Below are 15,641 nucleotides of genomic sequence, written 5' to 3' on the forward strand. Positions count from 1 at the left end.
TTTCATAACAAGTAGTATATTTTTTGTCATTTTTCATTGAAAGTGAGTAAAAAATCATTGACAACATTTTTTTTTATCATCAAAGCTATGCTGATTCACTTGCATGCAAATTAAGTAGTCAGATTTTTGACAAATAAATGTAGCAAACTTTCAACTTTCAGAATTTGGTTACTACACACCTGTGAAAGCTTATTCAATATTCCAGTTGAAATCCATATACCCTCTATGGAAGACTTGCCCTTCATCTTTTACACAGGGAGTATGTATTTCAAACTGAGTTACCTGAATGGGAGATTTTATTTGAAGTCTATACACTGTGTGAAAGATTAAGTTGGTACTACACCCCCTGATAAATGTTGTGACTAATTTTGCATTTTTCTCACAAAATAACTGCACACTGGTAACAAAAGTTATGTATATTATAGGGGCAAGGAATCCATTTACTTCACTGAAATTTCAGTGATTCAAGACAAGTGGTTCATTACATATATGTTAAGAAATAAGGTACGACTATGCACCACTGAGAACGCATGTGTCCAGTTATGATATGGCACTATGCCATTATCCTTGCAAACTTGTCTTGAGTCACTGAAATTCCAGTGTAGCCACTGGATTCCTTGCCCCTATAATATACATAACTTTTGTTACCAGTGTGTAAATATTTTTGAGACAAATGCAAAAATAGTCACAAATTTATCAAGGGGTGTAGTACCACCTTAAGGTCATGTCTTCCACAGGGGGTGTGTGGTTTCCAAATTGAGTAGCCAAATATCGTTGTTGGGCAAGAAAAACCTCATATGTGCTTGTGGCCCCTGAACATGTATAACACAAACCTGCCAACAGGTTACATAGGTGGTTTTGCTTTAAACATGTTCAGGGGCCAATAACACAGAGGGTGTTTTCCTGCCCAGCAACAATATAGTTTCAATTCATCACTTCGAGCAGTTGTAGACAAATTTCATTTTCAAAAACAAGATTTTGACATTTTTACGTAAAAGTTGATATCAAAATGGCGATCTCTGTAAAACATCCATGCCATTAGTGAATTGGTATGACGTTGGTAACAGGAAAATATTTCCACCGCCATAATGAAAAATTACAACAACCTTTATACCTACTAAGTCTTGAAACATTTTATAACAACTTACATTACATTCAGGTAGTGTGCAAATAGGTCTACAGTTACTTGTTAGTGCTTGTGCAGAATTGTGAATTCTTATTACTATTTGTGACACTTCATATACGGAGTAAAGAAACATGGAACGAGAGATTTTATCTCAAATCCTAATCCTAAACCTAACCACATTATCAATCCTATTTTTTTTTTGCCATCAAAAGGGACAGAAGAAACAAAAAAGGAGAGAAGATGAACAAAGTAGTCACTTGGTACCCCCAGGATTCGAACCTTGGACCCCTCGTGTGCCAAGCAATACCATCTCAAATTTAAGAGCTTGATAGCATCCTAAACCTAACCACATTATCAATCCTAATTTTTTTTCCATCAAAAGAGACAGAAGAAAAAAAAAAAAATGAACAAAGAAGTCACTTGGTACCCCCAGGATTCGAACCTTGGACCCCTCGCATGCCATCTCAAATTTAAGAGCTTGATAGCATACTGTTTTGCATCAGTTTTTTGCTGTCTTAAGGGATGGGGTATGAACGTTTGGACAGTCTTTATTGTGGGACATTAGAGCACATCAGACATATCGAATTGCATTCTGAATACGAAGAATGTCCTTCTGATATCAAATAATTTTGATTTTTTGAAATTCGCAATGTGATACACATTTTATGTCAAATGATTAAAATTGATATTTTTGATATTTAACAGTACTCGAAGTAAACTTTATAAATCTGATGATTTATATTTAAAGTGTAATGTAGGTGGGATGAAAAGCCGACGATCAATTGAAAATTTTGACCTTTCATTATTGAAGATATGGATTTTTTTTCCCAAAACACCAAAAAAAATTAGGTCTTTTGGGGAAAAAATCCATATCTTCAATATGAAAGGTCAAAATTTTCAATTGATCGCCGGCTTTTCCTCCCAGCTACATACACTTTAAGAATATATAATTAGATTTATAAAATTTACTTCGAGGACTGTTATATATCAAAAATGTGAAAAATATCAAATTTTTATAATTTGTCATAAAATTTGTATTATATCGTGAATTTCAAAAATTTAAATTATTTGATATCAGAAAGACATTCTTCGTATTCAGAATGCAATTCGATATGTCTGATGCTCTCATGTCCCAAAAAAAAATACTGTCTTAAAAGCAAAACATATTATGTTAGGGGGTGAAATGGGCCTTTTTTGTATATGAAAGAAATATGCTCTTAAAAACATCAATTTTATTTTGACTCACTTTCGGCCGTTACAGACAGAGGGGGGGGTCACCTATGAAACAAAATTTACTGGGCTATAGCCTAAGTCGTCAATGAAATTTGAAAGGTGAAATAAATTTGAATGGCTCATCTGAATCGTACACACAGTTTTTTTAATAATAAACCTCTAAAATGTAGTGACAAATGAAATTAAGTTATATCAACAAATCTGATGACAGAAAAAGAATTGCTCCCTGTAGATTATTAGTGAGTAAATCAGAAGTGTTGTTAGTGCATCTCATGCAATCTATAATTGAAGACTGGGGAAGAAATCAACTGCCATGCATGGCTGCCATGCATAATTATTTCATTCAATCATCTTGTTTTCTGGTATTAATTGACCAAATAAGATGTAATACTTATTGATTTCACCCATTTTAGGCAATTTTAAAGTCAATTTTGTAAAACAATGATATTCTATTGTCCCAGAAATTTAACAATGCAACATGCACATTGGCAAATTATCAGCTTCTAAGAACTATTTTGATTGGTTAAACAGACAGGTGTATCACATATTGAGCCAATCAGAGTTATGGTAAGAATAGTCAGTAGAGCTGCAGGGGGTTAAGCTTAAAATTGCCAAAAGGTCTAAAAGCTCTATTTTGATGGTTAAACAGATGATTATATCATGTAATTAACCAATTGTGGGCTTTGTACAAAAGGTAGTAGTGTCCATGGGGATATGACAGCTCATGCACTCGATGACTTAATCCACTAGTCTTCAACTAAATCTACATGCAGGAAAAAAGAATTCTGCAGTATATTGTTGTTAAGCAGGAAAACCCTCCTTTGTACTTGTGGCCCTTGAACCGGGCCTTGAACATGTTAAAAACAAAACTACCAAGAGGTTACATAGGAAGTTTTGCTCTAAACATGTTCAGGGGCCAATGACACATAGGAGGGTTTTCCCGTCCAACGACGATATATATTTATACCAAAGAGATTGGACTTACGGACCCACCATGTTTGTGTGTCATATGGAGTGCAAAATAAGTGTACCTCCTGATTATCTTGATATACTCGATCACAGCCAGGGTCTTAGCTAGAAATTGAGAGTTGTCAGTCATTTGAATAAAATTTCCTGTCCTAATTTGACCTTTAAAACATTTACCAGACGTATATAGCCCATTGGGGGTTCAAAGAGTTCAAATATGTGTTGATATGGCCTTGTTCTACAAATTGGGTCTACTAAAAAAGTCAATTAGCTTCTCAAAACATACAATTAATAATTTAGCATCTGTCAAAGGCATTAATTTTGCCCGTCCCAGGAGCAAACTCCCCGTCTAAGATGACGGCCAGACGGGTGGCTAGCTAAGACCCTGCTCACAGCAACTTCAGATGTATAGTGCATGCTTATTTACCATCTGTGTGTAATACATTGCTGTTAATTATGAGGTACACTATTTAAGTCACCATGTGTGACAATACAATATGCTGGATTTATCATGGCATTATTTTAAGTCTAATCTTTTTGATTTCCACATATATAATAATCATTGTTACAGCTTTGGCATTATACTCTCCAAGATGCAGCCAGGCATTCATCAACTATAAAACAAATCATTATCTCATTCAACTTCATGCCTTCATTACTATTTGTTAACAATTTTGGGCAACTTGTTTCAGCGATTAAGACGGCTCATGCATGGCACATACTGTACAAATGAAATGAAGGTACACTGCAATGAATGCAAACCGTTCTCCAACATTTGGAATTGATTTGGATAGCTAGACCATGGTCTAATTTCCTAACATCATATTCCATTTGATAACATCCAGTTGCCCTTAATACCTTGCTTTGAAGGTATCGGGTTGAAGTTCAACTCCATCTGGACCCATGCTTTAAGGGTAGGGAAAAAAGAATCACAGAGTACAGTACGTCTTATTCTAGGGATCCGACCATGCAGGTTATAGGTCAACTATAGGTCAGCCTATGCACAATCATCACTTTCATCATGCTAGTTTTTGTTTCTTTTCATATTTTGATACCATAGCTATACAAAATTACAAGTAGTTATTGAATATTTAAAACAGTACAGTCAGGGCTGTAGAAAGAATGATAACATTGGGGTGGCTATCCAGAATTGGGGTAGCCAAAATGAGGTATTCTATCAAAATTGACAGATGTTATAAAGAAATATAAACAAAATTACTAAAAAATTGGGGCGGCCATGTCCCCCTGCCACCCACCACCCTCTTGCTACAGCCCTGTGTATAGTTAATCATATTCACTGCAATTGAATGTTATTGTGACAGAATGAAGAAATAATTCTTAGATAACAGGCTATTGCAGTTGAAATCCACACTACCCTGTGGAAGATTTTGGAAATATGTTCCACAGGGGGAGTAAAGATTTCAAATGGAATGTACACATTTAGGCAGCTCCATTTGAAACTCACTCTCACTCTGTAGAAAATTCAGGTTGAATCTTTCTCAGAGGGTGTATGAATTTCAAATAGAGCTGCCTAAAATGTTAATTCCATTCGAAATTCACACTCCCCCTGTGGAATATATTTCCAAAATCTTCTGCTAGGATAGTATGGAATAGCCCAATATATGTGCATGCAATGTTATTTATTAGATCAGTGACAAACCACTCATACAGAAAAGAAGCAGTACCCTAATCATTTCGAAACAAAATGAACTACCACAACCAGCAACAGCTGGTTGGAATTTATGCTGATTCCAGGGATGAAAGTCAACTTTTGACAAAAAACCTGAATATGCCTGAAAAACAGTGTGACAATGGCCAGAATGGCCCAAAACGGACTGAAAATAAACGAGAAAGCCTGAAAACTTCTGAAATTTTTGAATTTTTAAAGAAAATTTGGAACTGTGTCGTCTGCAGTCGACACCCACGTGGAGAGGGCTAAATAACATTACATGCACATGGTAAAAAAATAAGAATTACATGTTATAATTAGAGAGTGCTGATACAGATTGATTGAGGTGCCATCTAATCCTAAAGCTGTTACTTTCTCACATCGCTATTATTTGGTGCATTACCACTTTGTCCCAGGCTAGCTGTTTTCTTGCAGTTACAGATTAGGGTTGGGGTTAAAGGTTAGTGTTAGTTCTAAGGATAGAGCTACAGGACGGAATGATAATGGAAGAATTGAGGAAGGACAAAGTGGCTTTGGACCAATTTTTTTATGACGTTTTCAGAACATCTGAGCAGAAAGAACTAGATCACGTCAAACTCTTCCACACATCAAGTAAAGTGTACTTTAATGGGTTTCTACCTTTCTTTCCACCCTTCTGCTGATGGGCTGTAAAAGAGATATACATGGTACATATAGAGAGATTCAACAACTGATGGTTCTTAATGGTCCTTATGTCAGAGGTCAAGTGTACAGGGTCAAATTTGTCAACTTACGTAAGCAAAACTGCCACGAAAGAAATCATTTTGTACATTAACTGAACAAGGACGTGTTCTAACTAACTAGCGTCCTTTGCAGAGCATAGGGCAATACAACACACCAAATATATTATGCTAAGAATTTTCAAGTAAACTAAGTAATCTAATACCAATATTCTATCAGTCAATGAAAATAGTTAAAAAAGGCAAAAACTTTCATGCATTGATTGAGTTGATAAAAAAATGCTTATTTACATTTGGTTGCCAAAACAAAATCTGAAAATTGTGTTCAATGCAATTGTTATATATAATACACAGAGTGAAATACTAGTACACGACTAGGCAGGCAGAACAGCCTATGCCAATTTGCAAAACCTTTTCAATAAATTAATGTCAACGTATATTATGTCTCATGCTAAATGACATTCTTAATGCTCTGCGTGCAGGCCATAGGCTTCAAAATAAAAGAAGTCTTAGTTTTGAGATATTTTCTCAACATATCAAGAGCTATCTTAAGAACCATTGAACCAATACTATGCTTGTTTGTACTCATTTTAATGCATTTTTCATGCTGATTCCAGATATGGCCATGCAAATTAACAATTCTGAAATTTTTAAATTAAAAAAAAAAAAAGAAACTTGTCGTCTGCAGTCGACACCTGCGTGGAGAGAGTAAATCATATGTTTTGTCAATGGACTCTATTTGTTACAATGTTACATGTCATGTTTTTGAAAATACATACAGGATTGCACCTGCCCACTGACAGGGTTGCCAAACCCACGATTTGGTAGCCCAATTGGGCAACTTTTGAAGATTTTGCCCACAACTTTTGACTATTTCCTGTCCCATACAAACCAATGGTTAAGAAAAAAATTGGGCGAAATTTCAACATTGAAACCAATGGTCAAGAGAAAAATGGGATGACTTTTCGATTATTTTCCGGCTAAAATTTGTTTGGCAGCCCTGCTCTCTGACAGCAATGTGATGCTTGTATTATATATATTTTTTAATTGACATGAAAATGCTTTTGAAATCACCATAGCTCTTAACCAATTTATCAATACTGATCATAAATACATAATTTCTTCAAACAATAAACTCACAATGATGCTGAATAAATATGACTATGAATCAAAACTTAAACAATTTTTTTTTTAAACTTTAAAACTGTAATTGAATGAGACAGATGTGTTGAAATATTTTTGAATAATTCTAGGTACTATATGAAGAATACGTGAGATGAGTGGGAAAATAAATACTTACTCTTTGATGTTGAACATATCCTGGAACATGCAGAGCACATACAGAGGCTTGGCATCTTCATCCAGTCCCCACGGTGAAAAATCATATCTGGATATTAAAAAAATAATAACATTAATCACCTGATTAAAGTCTCATGCCCGATGATAATAAATAAATAAAATAATCAATTTTGGATTTATAAAGCACCTTTCTCCAGATCTTAGAGGACTCAAAGCGCTGTAATGGTGAATTATCACAATCAGATCGCATCAACTAGGCCAGTCGCTGCCGAACGGCGCACACCTATCCGCATTTAGATTGTAACATCCACCAATTATCTGTGCAGCTCCCCAAATTCCATTGGGTGAAGGAAGTTTTGATAACCAAACAACTAATCACCGATTTTTGCGATACAGGAGGAAACCGGAGATCCCGGAGAAAACCTGCGAGAGCGAGCATGGAATCGGGATAAACCAAGTGCACATGAGTCCTTGGGCGCTACCGGGCTTGAACCCAGGACCTCAGTGGTGCAAGGCGAGGGAACTACCGCTGTGCCAACTCACTCTCCCTAAATGTTGACAAGAGTTAGGAATTTAGAAAATATTTGATTATATTCCCAAAATAGTATGTTTTGCAAACCTCATCTCCGCAACTTTTGATATCATTTCCATGTTATGACATGACAGGTTACAAATCCTTATAGCGGCAGAAAATAAAGTAAATTGGTTTAGCATACACACATACAACAAGTATACAGGAACTGCTTTTGAGTCCAGGGGGGGGGGGGGTACTAAGTACAAATGACCATATTGGGACATGCAGCAAACATGGGTAGCATTTTCAGCCTTTTGGTATATCAATGACCCCTTTTTCTAGGCCAATTCTGGTATAATTACAACAACGGCTAACAATGAGGGAGTTCCTCAAAAGCGCTCTCGCTAAGCGAATAAACAAGTAGTGCCGAAATCTTAATTTAAAGTTATTTTCAGTTTTTAAATGTTTTCTCTTGAAAGTGCATTGGTTAAGCAAGTAGTGTTGAAGTCAAATTTTAGATTCTTCTCAATTTTTTTAATGTTTTTCTCTCGAAAAGTGCATTTTGTAATTGTACACACAATAGTATGCAATCTTTGTTTCAAAGAAGAAAATTTTATAATTCCCAAAAGGAAGTTCCTCAAATGCACTCCCGCTAAGCAAATGTACTCCCGCTAAGCAAATGTACTCCTGCTAAGCTAATGCATTCCCGCTAAGTGAAAATTATTCTCAGTTTTGAAATGTTTTTCTTTTGTTTCAGAGAAGAATATTCATAATGCTAATAAACCTTGACGTAAAGCCACTGAAATTCCGCGAAAATCACAGAATTCGGAGGTAAAGCGGAAAACGCATTTCGGAGAAAAAAATAAAAAATATAAGCAAAAATGACATAAAAAAAGAAAAAAAATACAATTGAAAAGAAATAAATAAAATACTAAATGAAATGGGTCTTCAAAATTCATCAAAATAAAGTAAAATCCGTCATAGATTTACCGTACAACGCCTGTCCTACCTCCCATTGCAGCCATGATACCCAATCACCCATCCCAACTTCGCAATGATCGTCACATTGGCCGGGCTGCAAACATGCTGCAATGCGTTATTTTCACAGCTTGAGTATCCCACAATACTTTGTGCGCCCGACTAAAAATAGCTCTTGGGGCTTTCCCGACCTTTTGAACGTGTTTCAACATGACTCAGACACGTGCATTGCGCTTCTACTCGCTGGAGGCAAACTTTTTGTACTGCATGGGTTGAAGTTGTACACGGGTCAGCGGAGCGAAGTTACTGACTTTATCGCGGGCTTTTTAATCAGTTTATTCTTGGTAAGATTCTTAGCATTTGTAAAGCAGAAAATTCTTGGCTTTACTTGACGTCATCTGATCAGGTTGGTCTCTAGCCATTTCTTAAAAGGAAATTCCTTGAATGCGCTCCCGCTAAGCCAATGCCCTCCTGCTAAGCGAAAATTATACTCAGTTTTGAAATGTTTTTCTCTTGAAAAGTGCATTTTGTAATTCAAACACAATAGGGGGCAATCTTTGTTGCAGAGAGGATATTTTATAATTCCTAATAAATTTTGATGTCATTTGATCGTGTTGGTCCCTAGCTGTTTCTTGGTAAGCGAAATAAACAAAGTGTTGAAATCTAATATCAAATTAATGTCAGTTTTTCTCTCGAAAAGTACATTTTGTAACACACAATAGTGTACAATCTTTGTTTAAGAAAGGATATTTCATAATTTCCTATTAAATTTTTGAATGGCATATCTGAAAGCTTCAAAAATGTGTGCACATTTATGAAATAATTCTTAATTTTCTTAATTTTGTAGAACGTTTTGTAAAAAAGCATTTTATACAAAAATCTAGAAGACACAACCTATTACCTTTCAACAACCTTGTACATAATATAGCTAAAAATGTATTCTTTGGGTTCATTTCCCAAACATTTCATAAAAAAAAGGTTGAGAGATTAGTTAGGCCTAAACAATTAAATTGACTTAGGCCAAAAAAAAGTCTGCCTCAGACACCCATAGCACCACGCGTTGGCCGTATATTTTCAGTATCGTATCGTGATCCAAAGATCGTCTTTTATTTTTTGCAGTTTGGTTGTTGTTAGAATTATAAAAGGAGCAGTTTTACTCTAAAACTGGGCTTTACAGAACTATTTTGAATACTACAAAGTACATAAACATTATGCCTTGACTAAAAAAAAAAAAAAAAAAAAAAGATCGTGATAGCTCATTTTCTTTTTAAAAAAAGCATAGCACTTAGCTTTTGTTTTTGCCAAATGTGCTTTTTTACCAAATGAGACAATTGTTTTTTTTGCCTTACTAGACAGCATTTGTCTTAAAAACATCTTACATTCCAATACTTGTAAAACAAAGGTATGACAAGCAACCTCTATACTCAGTGGCGGCACCAGGAAATAGGGGGGGGAGCATGGGGGGAAAAGTGAATTGGGGAGGGGGGGCAAAATCAACCAATTTTGTGCAAAACTGCCGCAAAAAGTGGACATTTTCGTAATTTTGGGTTTTTACTGGGGGAAACGGGGGAAAGAGTTCTGACTGGGGGACATTTCCCCCATGCCCCCCGTGGCGCCGTCACTTTCTGTACTGCAGCTTACCTTGCAATGTCTGGCATTGGTTCAGGGAGACTCATAAATCTTAGTTTCCTATATTCATGGTCATGACACTGGCTGTGATAACTGAGCACCTCTAAGGCTACTCTGTATTTCTGTTCTGATCTGTGAATCTTGTCATAGAGCTGTCAAATAAAGGAGTAAATAATTATCATTAATATGCAAATAACATGACACAAAACTATACAGCACATCAGGCCACCATATCCTATCACCATACCGAGTTTGAAGTTGTGAATCTTGTCATAGAGCTGTCATATAAGGTGAGTGTATAAATAATAATAATACAACAACTTCAACAATATAAGGAAAGTTATAAACTTTGTGGAGGAAAGGCACTCAACTTTTATTTTGTATAAGGAGCTGTGCAATAATTATGAGCCCTGGGGAAGGGGAAAATTGGGGAATCAAGCAATTTTTGGCAGGCCGAGAGGGGGGCAAGCAATTTTTGGCACACATTCGTGGGGAAAGACATTTTGGTGAGCGAAGGGGGGGGCAAAGAATTTTTGGCCGGCTGAGGGGGGGGGCAAGCGATTTTTGTCGGGCTAAGAGGGGGGGCAAGCGATATTTGGCGAGCCTTTTGGAAATTTTACCCCCTGGGGGGCTCATAATTATTGCACAGCCCCTAATAGGCAGATGAGATTACAAAACCAATGATTTGCAAGTACAATTGGGCTATTTTGAAACATTTTGACCATGATTTCTGACCATTTTCTGTGCCAATGGTAATAGCCTGATATAATAGTTAGATTCCTTAATGATTTGTACAGGCTCTTTTATTTAGGGTTGATATTTGGTATTTCATATTTGAGATTCATATATCTGAACAGCATTATAAATAAGCCAACAGTTTTAAGGGCCAACTGTTCCCTTAGTCTATACCATTTTCCACCCTGTTGTCGCAGTGACGTTAGTGCGCATTTCATTGGGCACAGCTACAAATCGCTAGTGTTTGCTCGAAAAGCTGGCGTACACACACACTCGCTTAAAGACACATACTTTTTCAGACTGAACAACAAGAAATGGGAGCTAACAGGCTCCTTTGCCTTAGGGTAAATACAAAAGCTCACACCTCTAAAAATCCCAACAAGAATTAAGGGTTCGTACCCTTATTTGCTGGTGCGATTTTTACAGAAGAGCAATTTTAGTTTGTGCCTAAATTCCCAGTTTATGTCAAGGAAGCCCATATGTCCCATTAGGCGAATCTTTAGGGTATACCATCACTGCTAGGATCAGCTCCTCGAGTTCTTGTACAGTCCCAAGACAATAAGCATTTAGTTCCTTACACTTGAATTTCAAGTTAGCTCAATTATTTCACATGAACGATCAGAGACTGAGGCGGGCGGGGCTCGACCTCTCATCGCCAACACCAATGCACAGGGATGGGTATCGGTGTTGGTCTTATCCTAGGAATTATGGAAACTTTCAGACCTCATAACTGCGAAATTGTTGGTCTAAAGTGAGGTCAGATTTGGGCCAAAATGCTCATTTTGGCCCAAAGTCCCCAAATCCTTTTTTTTTGCCCCACTTCTTTTTAGTTAAACGTAACAAAATAATTCTTGGGCCAAAATTATTAATTTATTAATTTTTGAAAACCAGATAAAAATATCTAGGAGCAGTTTTTTTAATTTTTTTTAAATTTTGACCAACTTCACCAAAAATATTTGAAATTTGAGTTAAAATCAGGTTATTTTTATGATTTTTTTGAAAATTTAAATTTTCCAAAAAATCATAAAAATAGCCAAAAATGGCTTAAAGGGACCATTGAAAGAAAATATTATTTGGTACCAAAATAAAGCCCATAAAATATAGAATCAATATCTAAAACAATTGAAGAACTAACTATTTTAGAAATAAAAATACAATGAAAACAATGTACTCGATTTACCCACTTCCGACGCTACATCGCGCGTCATTTTTTCAAAAATTGAAATTGGGCGCTTTCCGATGGCGTCATTGTGGTTACGCGCTTTTTGTGTTGTGTTGACATTTTGCGGGATAATTTGACGATCGCGATCTAAATATCAGATGCAATAATCAGGATAGTACAACCACTTATATAATTATTTAAAGGTCAAGTAAAACAAAATACCAGTTGATTGTCCACATGTTATCAAAAAGAGGAAGTGGAGGGCCTTTTTATTTATCAATTTATTATTTTTTTTACAATGCAAATGGATCATTTAGGCCTATGTATTATTCCCGGACATTATCAGTTGTGTAACTTGTAGGGCCTACTAGAGGAGGATAATAGGATCGAGGTTCTTGTTATTTGATGGTTCTCTGAGAGGATGATTAAAACAAAGTCTCTAAATTGAAATGCTTATTGGACAGAAGCAAATCTAATCAATTGACAATATCATCAAGCATGCAACTTTCTATTTTATTTATTCATAAATTCAACCCCCGGTCAACATGACCAAGATATGAATCCGATGACTTTAATTTATGTAGGCCCTACATGGCATATAAAACCATAAAACTAATTATGAGTAGGCCTAGGCCTATGATATAGTGACGATGACGAAGGGAATCTCGCCAAGATTATTGTTATAGGCCTATGTATTTTTTTTTTTTTTTTTTTTACCTTAAAATATTCAAGAGATGATTACTTTTCCCCAAACCTGACAATTGGTAAAAAATTCCTTTTCTTCCATAAGTTAACTTTCAAAAGTGCTTATTTTCATACCCCAAACATGCCAAAGTAGGCCCAGGCCCTTTTATTTTGCAAATTTATTCCCCTATAGGGGCCTACCATGTGTTATAAGGGACACTTGCCAATATTATTTGAGCCGTTGGCACTGGGGCAGTAGCTGAACGGCAGATGAAGAACATGACATGCAAGCTGTTCTTGAAATAAATTACGAGGAGCGCCTACAAACATACATAGGCCTTCAAAAAGCCTATGCTACAAAAATAAAAGTACAAACCTCGGGTACAAACATCAAATGGGAAATATTATAGGCCTACATTTATTTTAATTCATGGATGGTTAGGCCCGGGGTAGGCCTAGGCTATGCGAAATTGATGTCAGTCATTTCTAGAAACGAAATATCCAGCCGGGCGCGCTGTATTTTACAACATTTACCCAATCAACATAAACTTTGAAACTGAAGGCCTACTTTTGATATAATGCTCGGACACTATGCACTTTCAAGTTTCAATGTCCGCGGATATTTCTCGAAAAGTACCCCTAATTGGAACCATCATGCGTACACATCGTCAGTGAAGACTGAACCCACTGGGGTACAAACATCAAATGGGAAATATTATAGGCCTACACTTATTTTAATTCATGGATGGTTAGGCCCGGGGTAGGCCTAGGCTATGCGAAATTGATGTCAGTCATTTCTAGAAACGAAATATCCAGCCGGGCGCGCTGTATTTTACAACATTTACCCAACCAACATAAACTTTGAAACTGAAGGCCTACTTTTGATAAAATGCTCGGACACTTTGCACTTTCAAGTTTCAGTGGGAGTTGAGATTTTTGGATTAGGCCTATAAGCATTTCCGAAAACGCAAACTAAATACTGACAGTAAATATTGTTCATATGATTGTTTGGAGTGGCCTTTATATGTTCCTCTCGTGGTTCTTTATCTTCAAATTTGTTTAATAAATAAAAATAAATTTCGGCTTTTATACATATAGCGCCTTTTCCCAGATCTCGGAGGGTTCAAAGCGCTGTAATTTCGCTGCCATGGTACTCATGGTTCTTATCACAATCAGATCGCATAATCTAGGCTGGATGCTGCCGAACCTGGCGCAAACCTAGCCGCACTTGGATTGTAACATCCACCAATTATCTTTTCAGCTCCCCAAATTCATTGGGTGAAAGAAGTTTTTGATAACCAAACAACTAATCGCCAATTTTTGAGAAGCCGGAGAAAACCTGCGAGAGCGAGCATGGATACGGGATCCCGGGATCGGGATAAACCAAGTTCACAAGAGTCTTTGGGCCGCGCGCCGGGGCTTGAAGTTGAACCCGCTACCTCAGTGGTGCAAGGCGAGGAAACAACCGCGCCAATTCGGTCTCCTGAGCCTGGCTTTTGTTTTGAATCTGGTCCCATAAGTGTGTCTCTACACGGAGCGACTGTTTAAAGAAACAAACAAACACACTTTAATCACTCCCAATTCAGCTTCCAAACTTCGGAGTCAGGATCGGCTTGCGTTTTAGGCCCGGCGGTTGTAACCTAGGCCGCACGCCCGGGAGGTAGGCTAATTAGGCATGAAGAAATTAAGTCGCATGTCATGGGCTAACCCGAAACATCGTTGCCTTCTCTTTCCTATCCTCACCAGATATTTCAGAGGAAATATAAGTAAAGAGTTGCTATATCAGAATGCCACAAAACAAATGATACTCTCTTGCAAAAGCCGAGCAGCCAGCACTGCGCACTGACAGCTTTGACTTTATGTAGGCCTAACTTAGGCCTACTTATGTTTCCCCGTTGTTGGCCAATTTTGTAGCTAGAATTTATATATAGGCATGCCTACCAGTCTAGTGTCCGTCTCATGGTCGGCATCTTGCAACAGTCATTGTATAGCTTTGTAATTTATATTATAATATCCTTTTTAATAAAACTTAATGTTAGGCCTAAAAGGCACAGAAAAGTTCATTGCGTGTAAACACGTTCATGCGTTGGCCTATGCAGTGTTGCCATGCGGCGGAAAGGATAACCACTTTGACGTCACAGAGGTTGCCACGTGTATCTGCACATATGAATTGGGCGGAACGACGCGACATTGGGCGCTTTGTCTTTATTTGCTGATTTGGGGGGTAAAATGAAGGAAAATTGCGTTTATCATTTTAGAAATGGATTCTATATGTTATTAGCTTTATTTTGATACCAAATATGTTTTTCTTTCAATGGTCCCTTTAAAAGCAATTTTAGATCATTTTTGGTGCAGTTGGTCAAAATTCCAAAAAATAAAAAAACAGGTCCTAGATATTTTTATCTAGTTTTAAAAAAAATGGCCCAATAATATTTTTGTTATGTTTAACGAAAAAGAAGTGGGCCAAAAACCGTTTTTGTGGATTTTGGCCCAAATTTGACCTCACAGAAGAATTCATCAAGTCATTGCCAATCTAAATATGTATACTTTTATATACTTTAGACTAACAATTTAGCAGTTATGAAGCCCGAAAGTTTCCATAATTCCTGGGTTAAGACCAACCTTAACTTAACTGCTTGAGCTAATTTGACTACTACTTAAATAGGTAATATGTTTGGTGCCTATTGAATTAAACAACCTACATGAACATACCTTGGCATGATGCAGGGCTAAACCACAATACACTGCAAATGTTTCAAATGCTTGTTCATCCCCCTTGGTAAATGGACCAATCTTCTTGTTTACCATCTGTACAACACCTATAATCCTATAATAAATAATAATATTTGTTAGTATTATTTATAACTGGCTTTTAAGTGATACAACAAAACTGTATTTTACAGCTTTTGCAAAGTACCTGGGTGCAA

General features: G+C 36.7%; 1 protein-coding gene across 1 annotated transcript in view; it reads right to left on the reverse strand.

Moving 5' to 3' along the window:
• Positions 1-15,641, reverse strand: part of LOC140139602 (probable 3',5'-cyclic phosphodiesterase pde-5) — a 59,279-nt gene that overhangs the window by 34,333 nt on the left and 9,305 nt on the right. The window contains exons 6-9 of the mRNA XM_072161307.1: positions 15,427-15,541; positions 10,146-10,285; positions 7,014-7,100; positions 5,634-5,660 (exon numbers count right to left, since the gene is read on the reverse strand). Coding sequence (XP_072017408.1) covers positions 5,634-5,660; positions 7,014-7,100; positions 10,146-10,285; positions 15,427-15,541 — 369 coding nt within the window. The remainder of the gene's footprint in view (positions 1-5,633; positions 5,661-7,013; positions 7,101-10,145; positions 10,286-15,426; positions 15,542-15,641) is intronic.

Source organism: Amphiura filiformis, chromosome 18, assembly GCF_039555335.1.
Source record: "Amphiura filiformis chromosome 18, Afil_fr2py, whole genome shotgun sequence".
NCBI classification, from domain to species: domain Eukaryota; kingdom Metazoa; phylum Echinodermata; class Ophiuroidea; order Amphilepidida; family Amphiuridae; genus Amphiura; species Amphiura filiformis.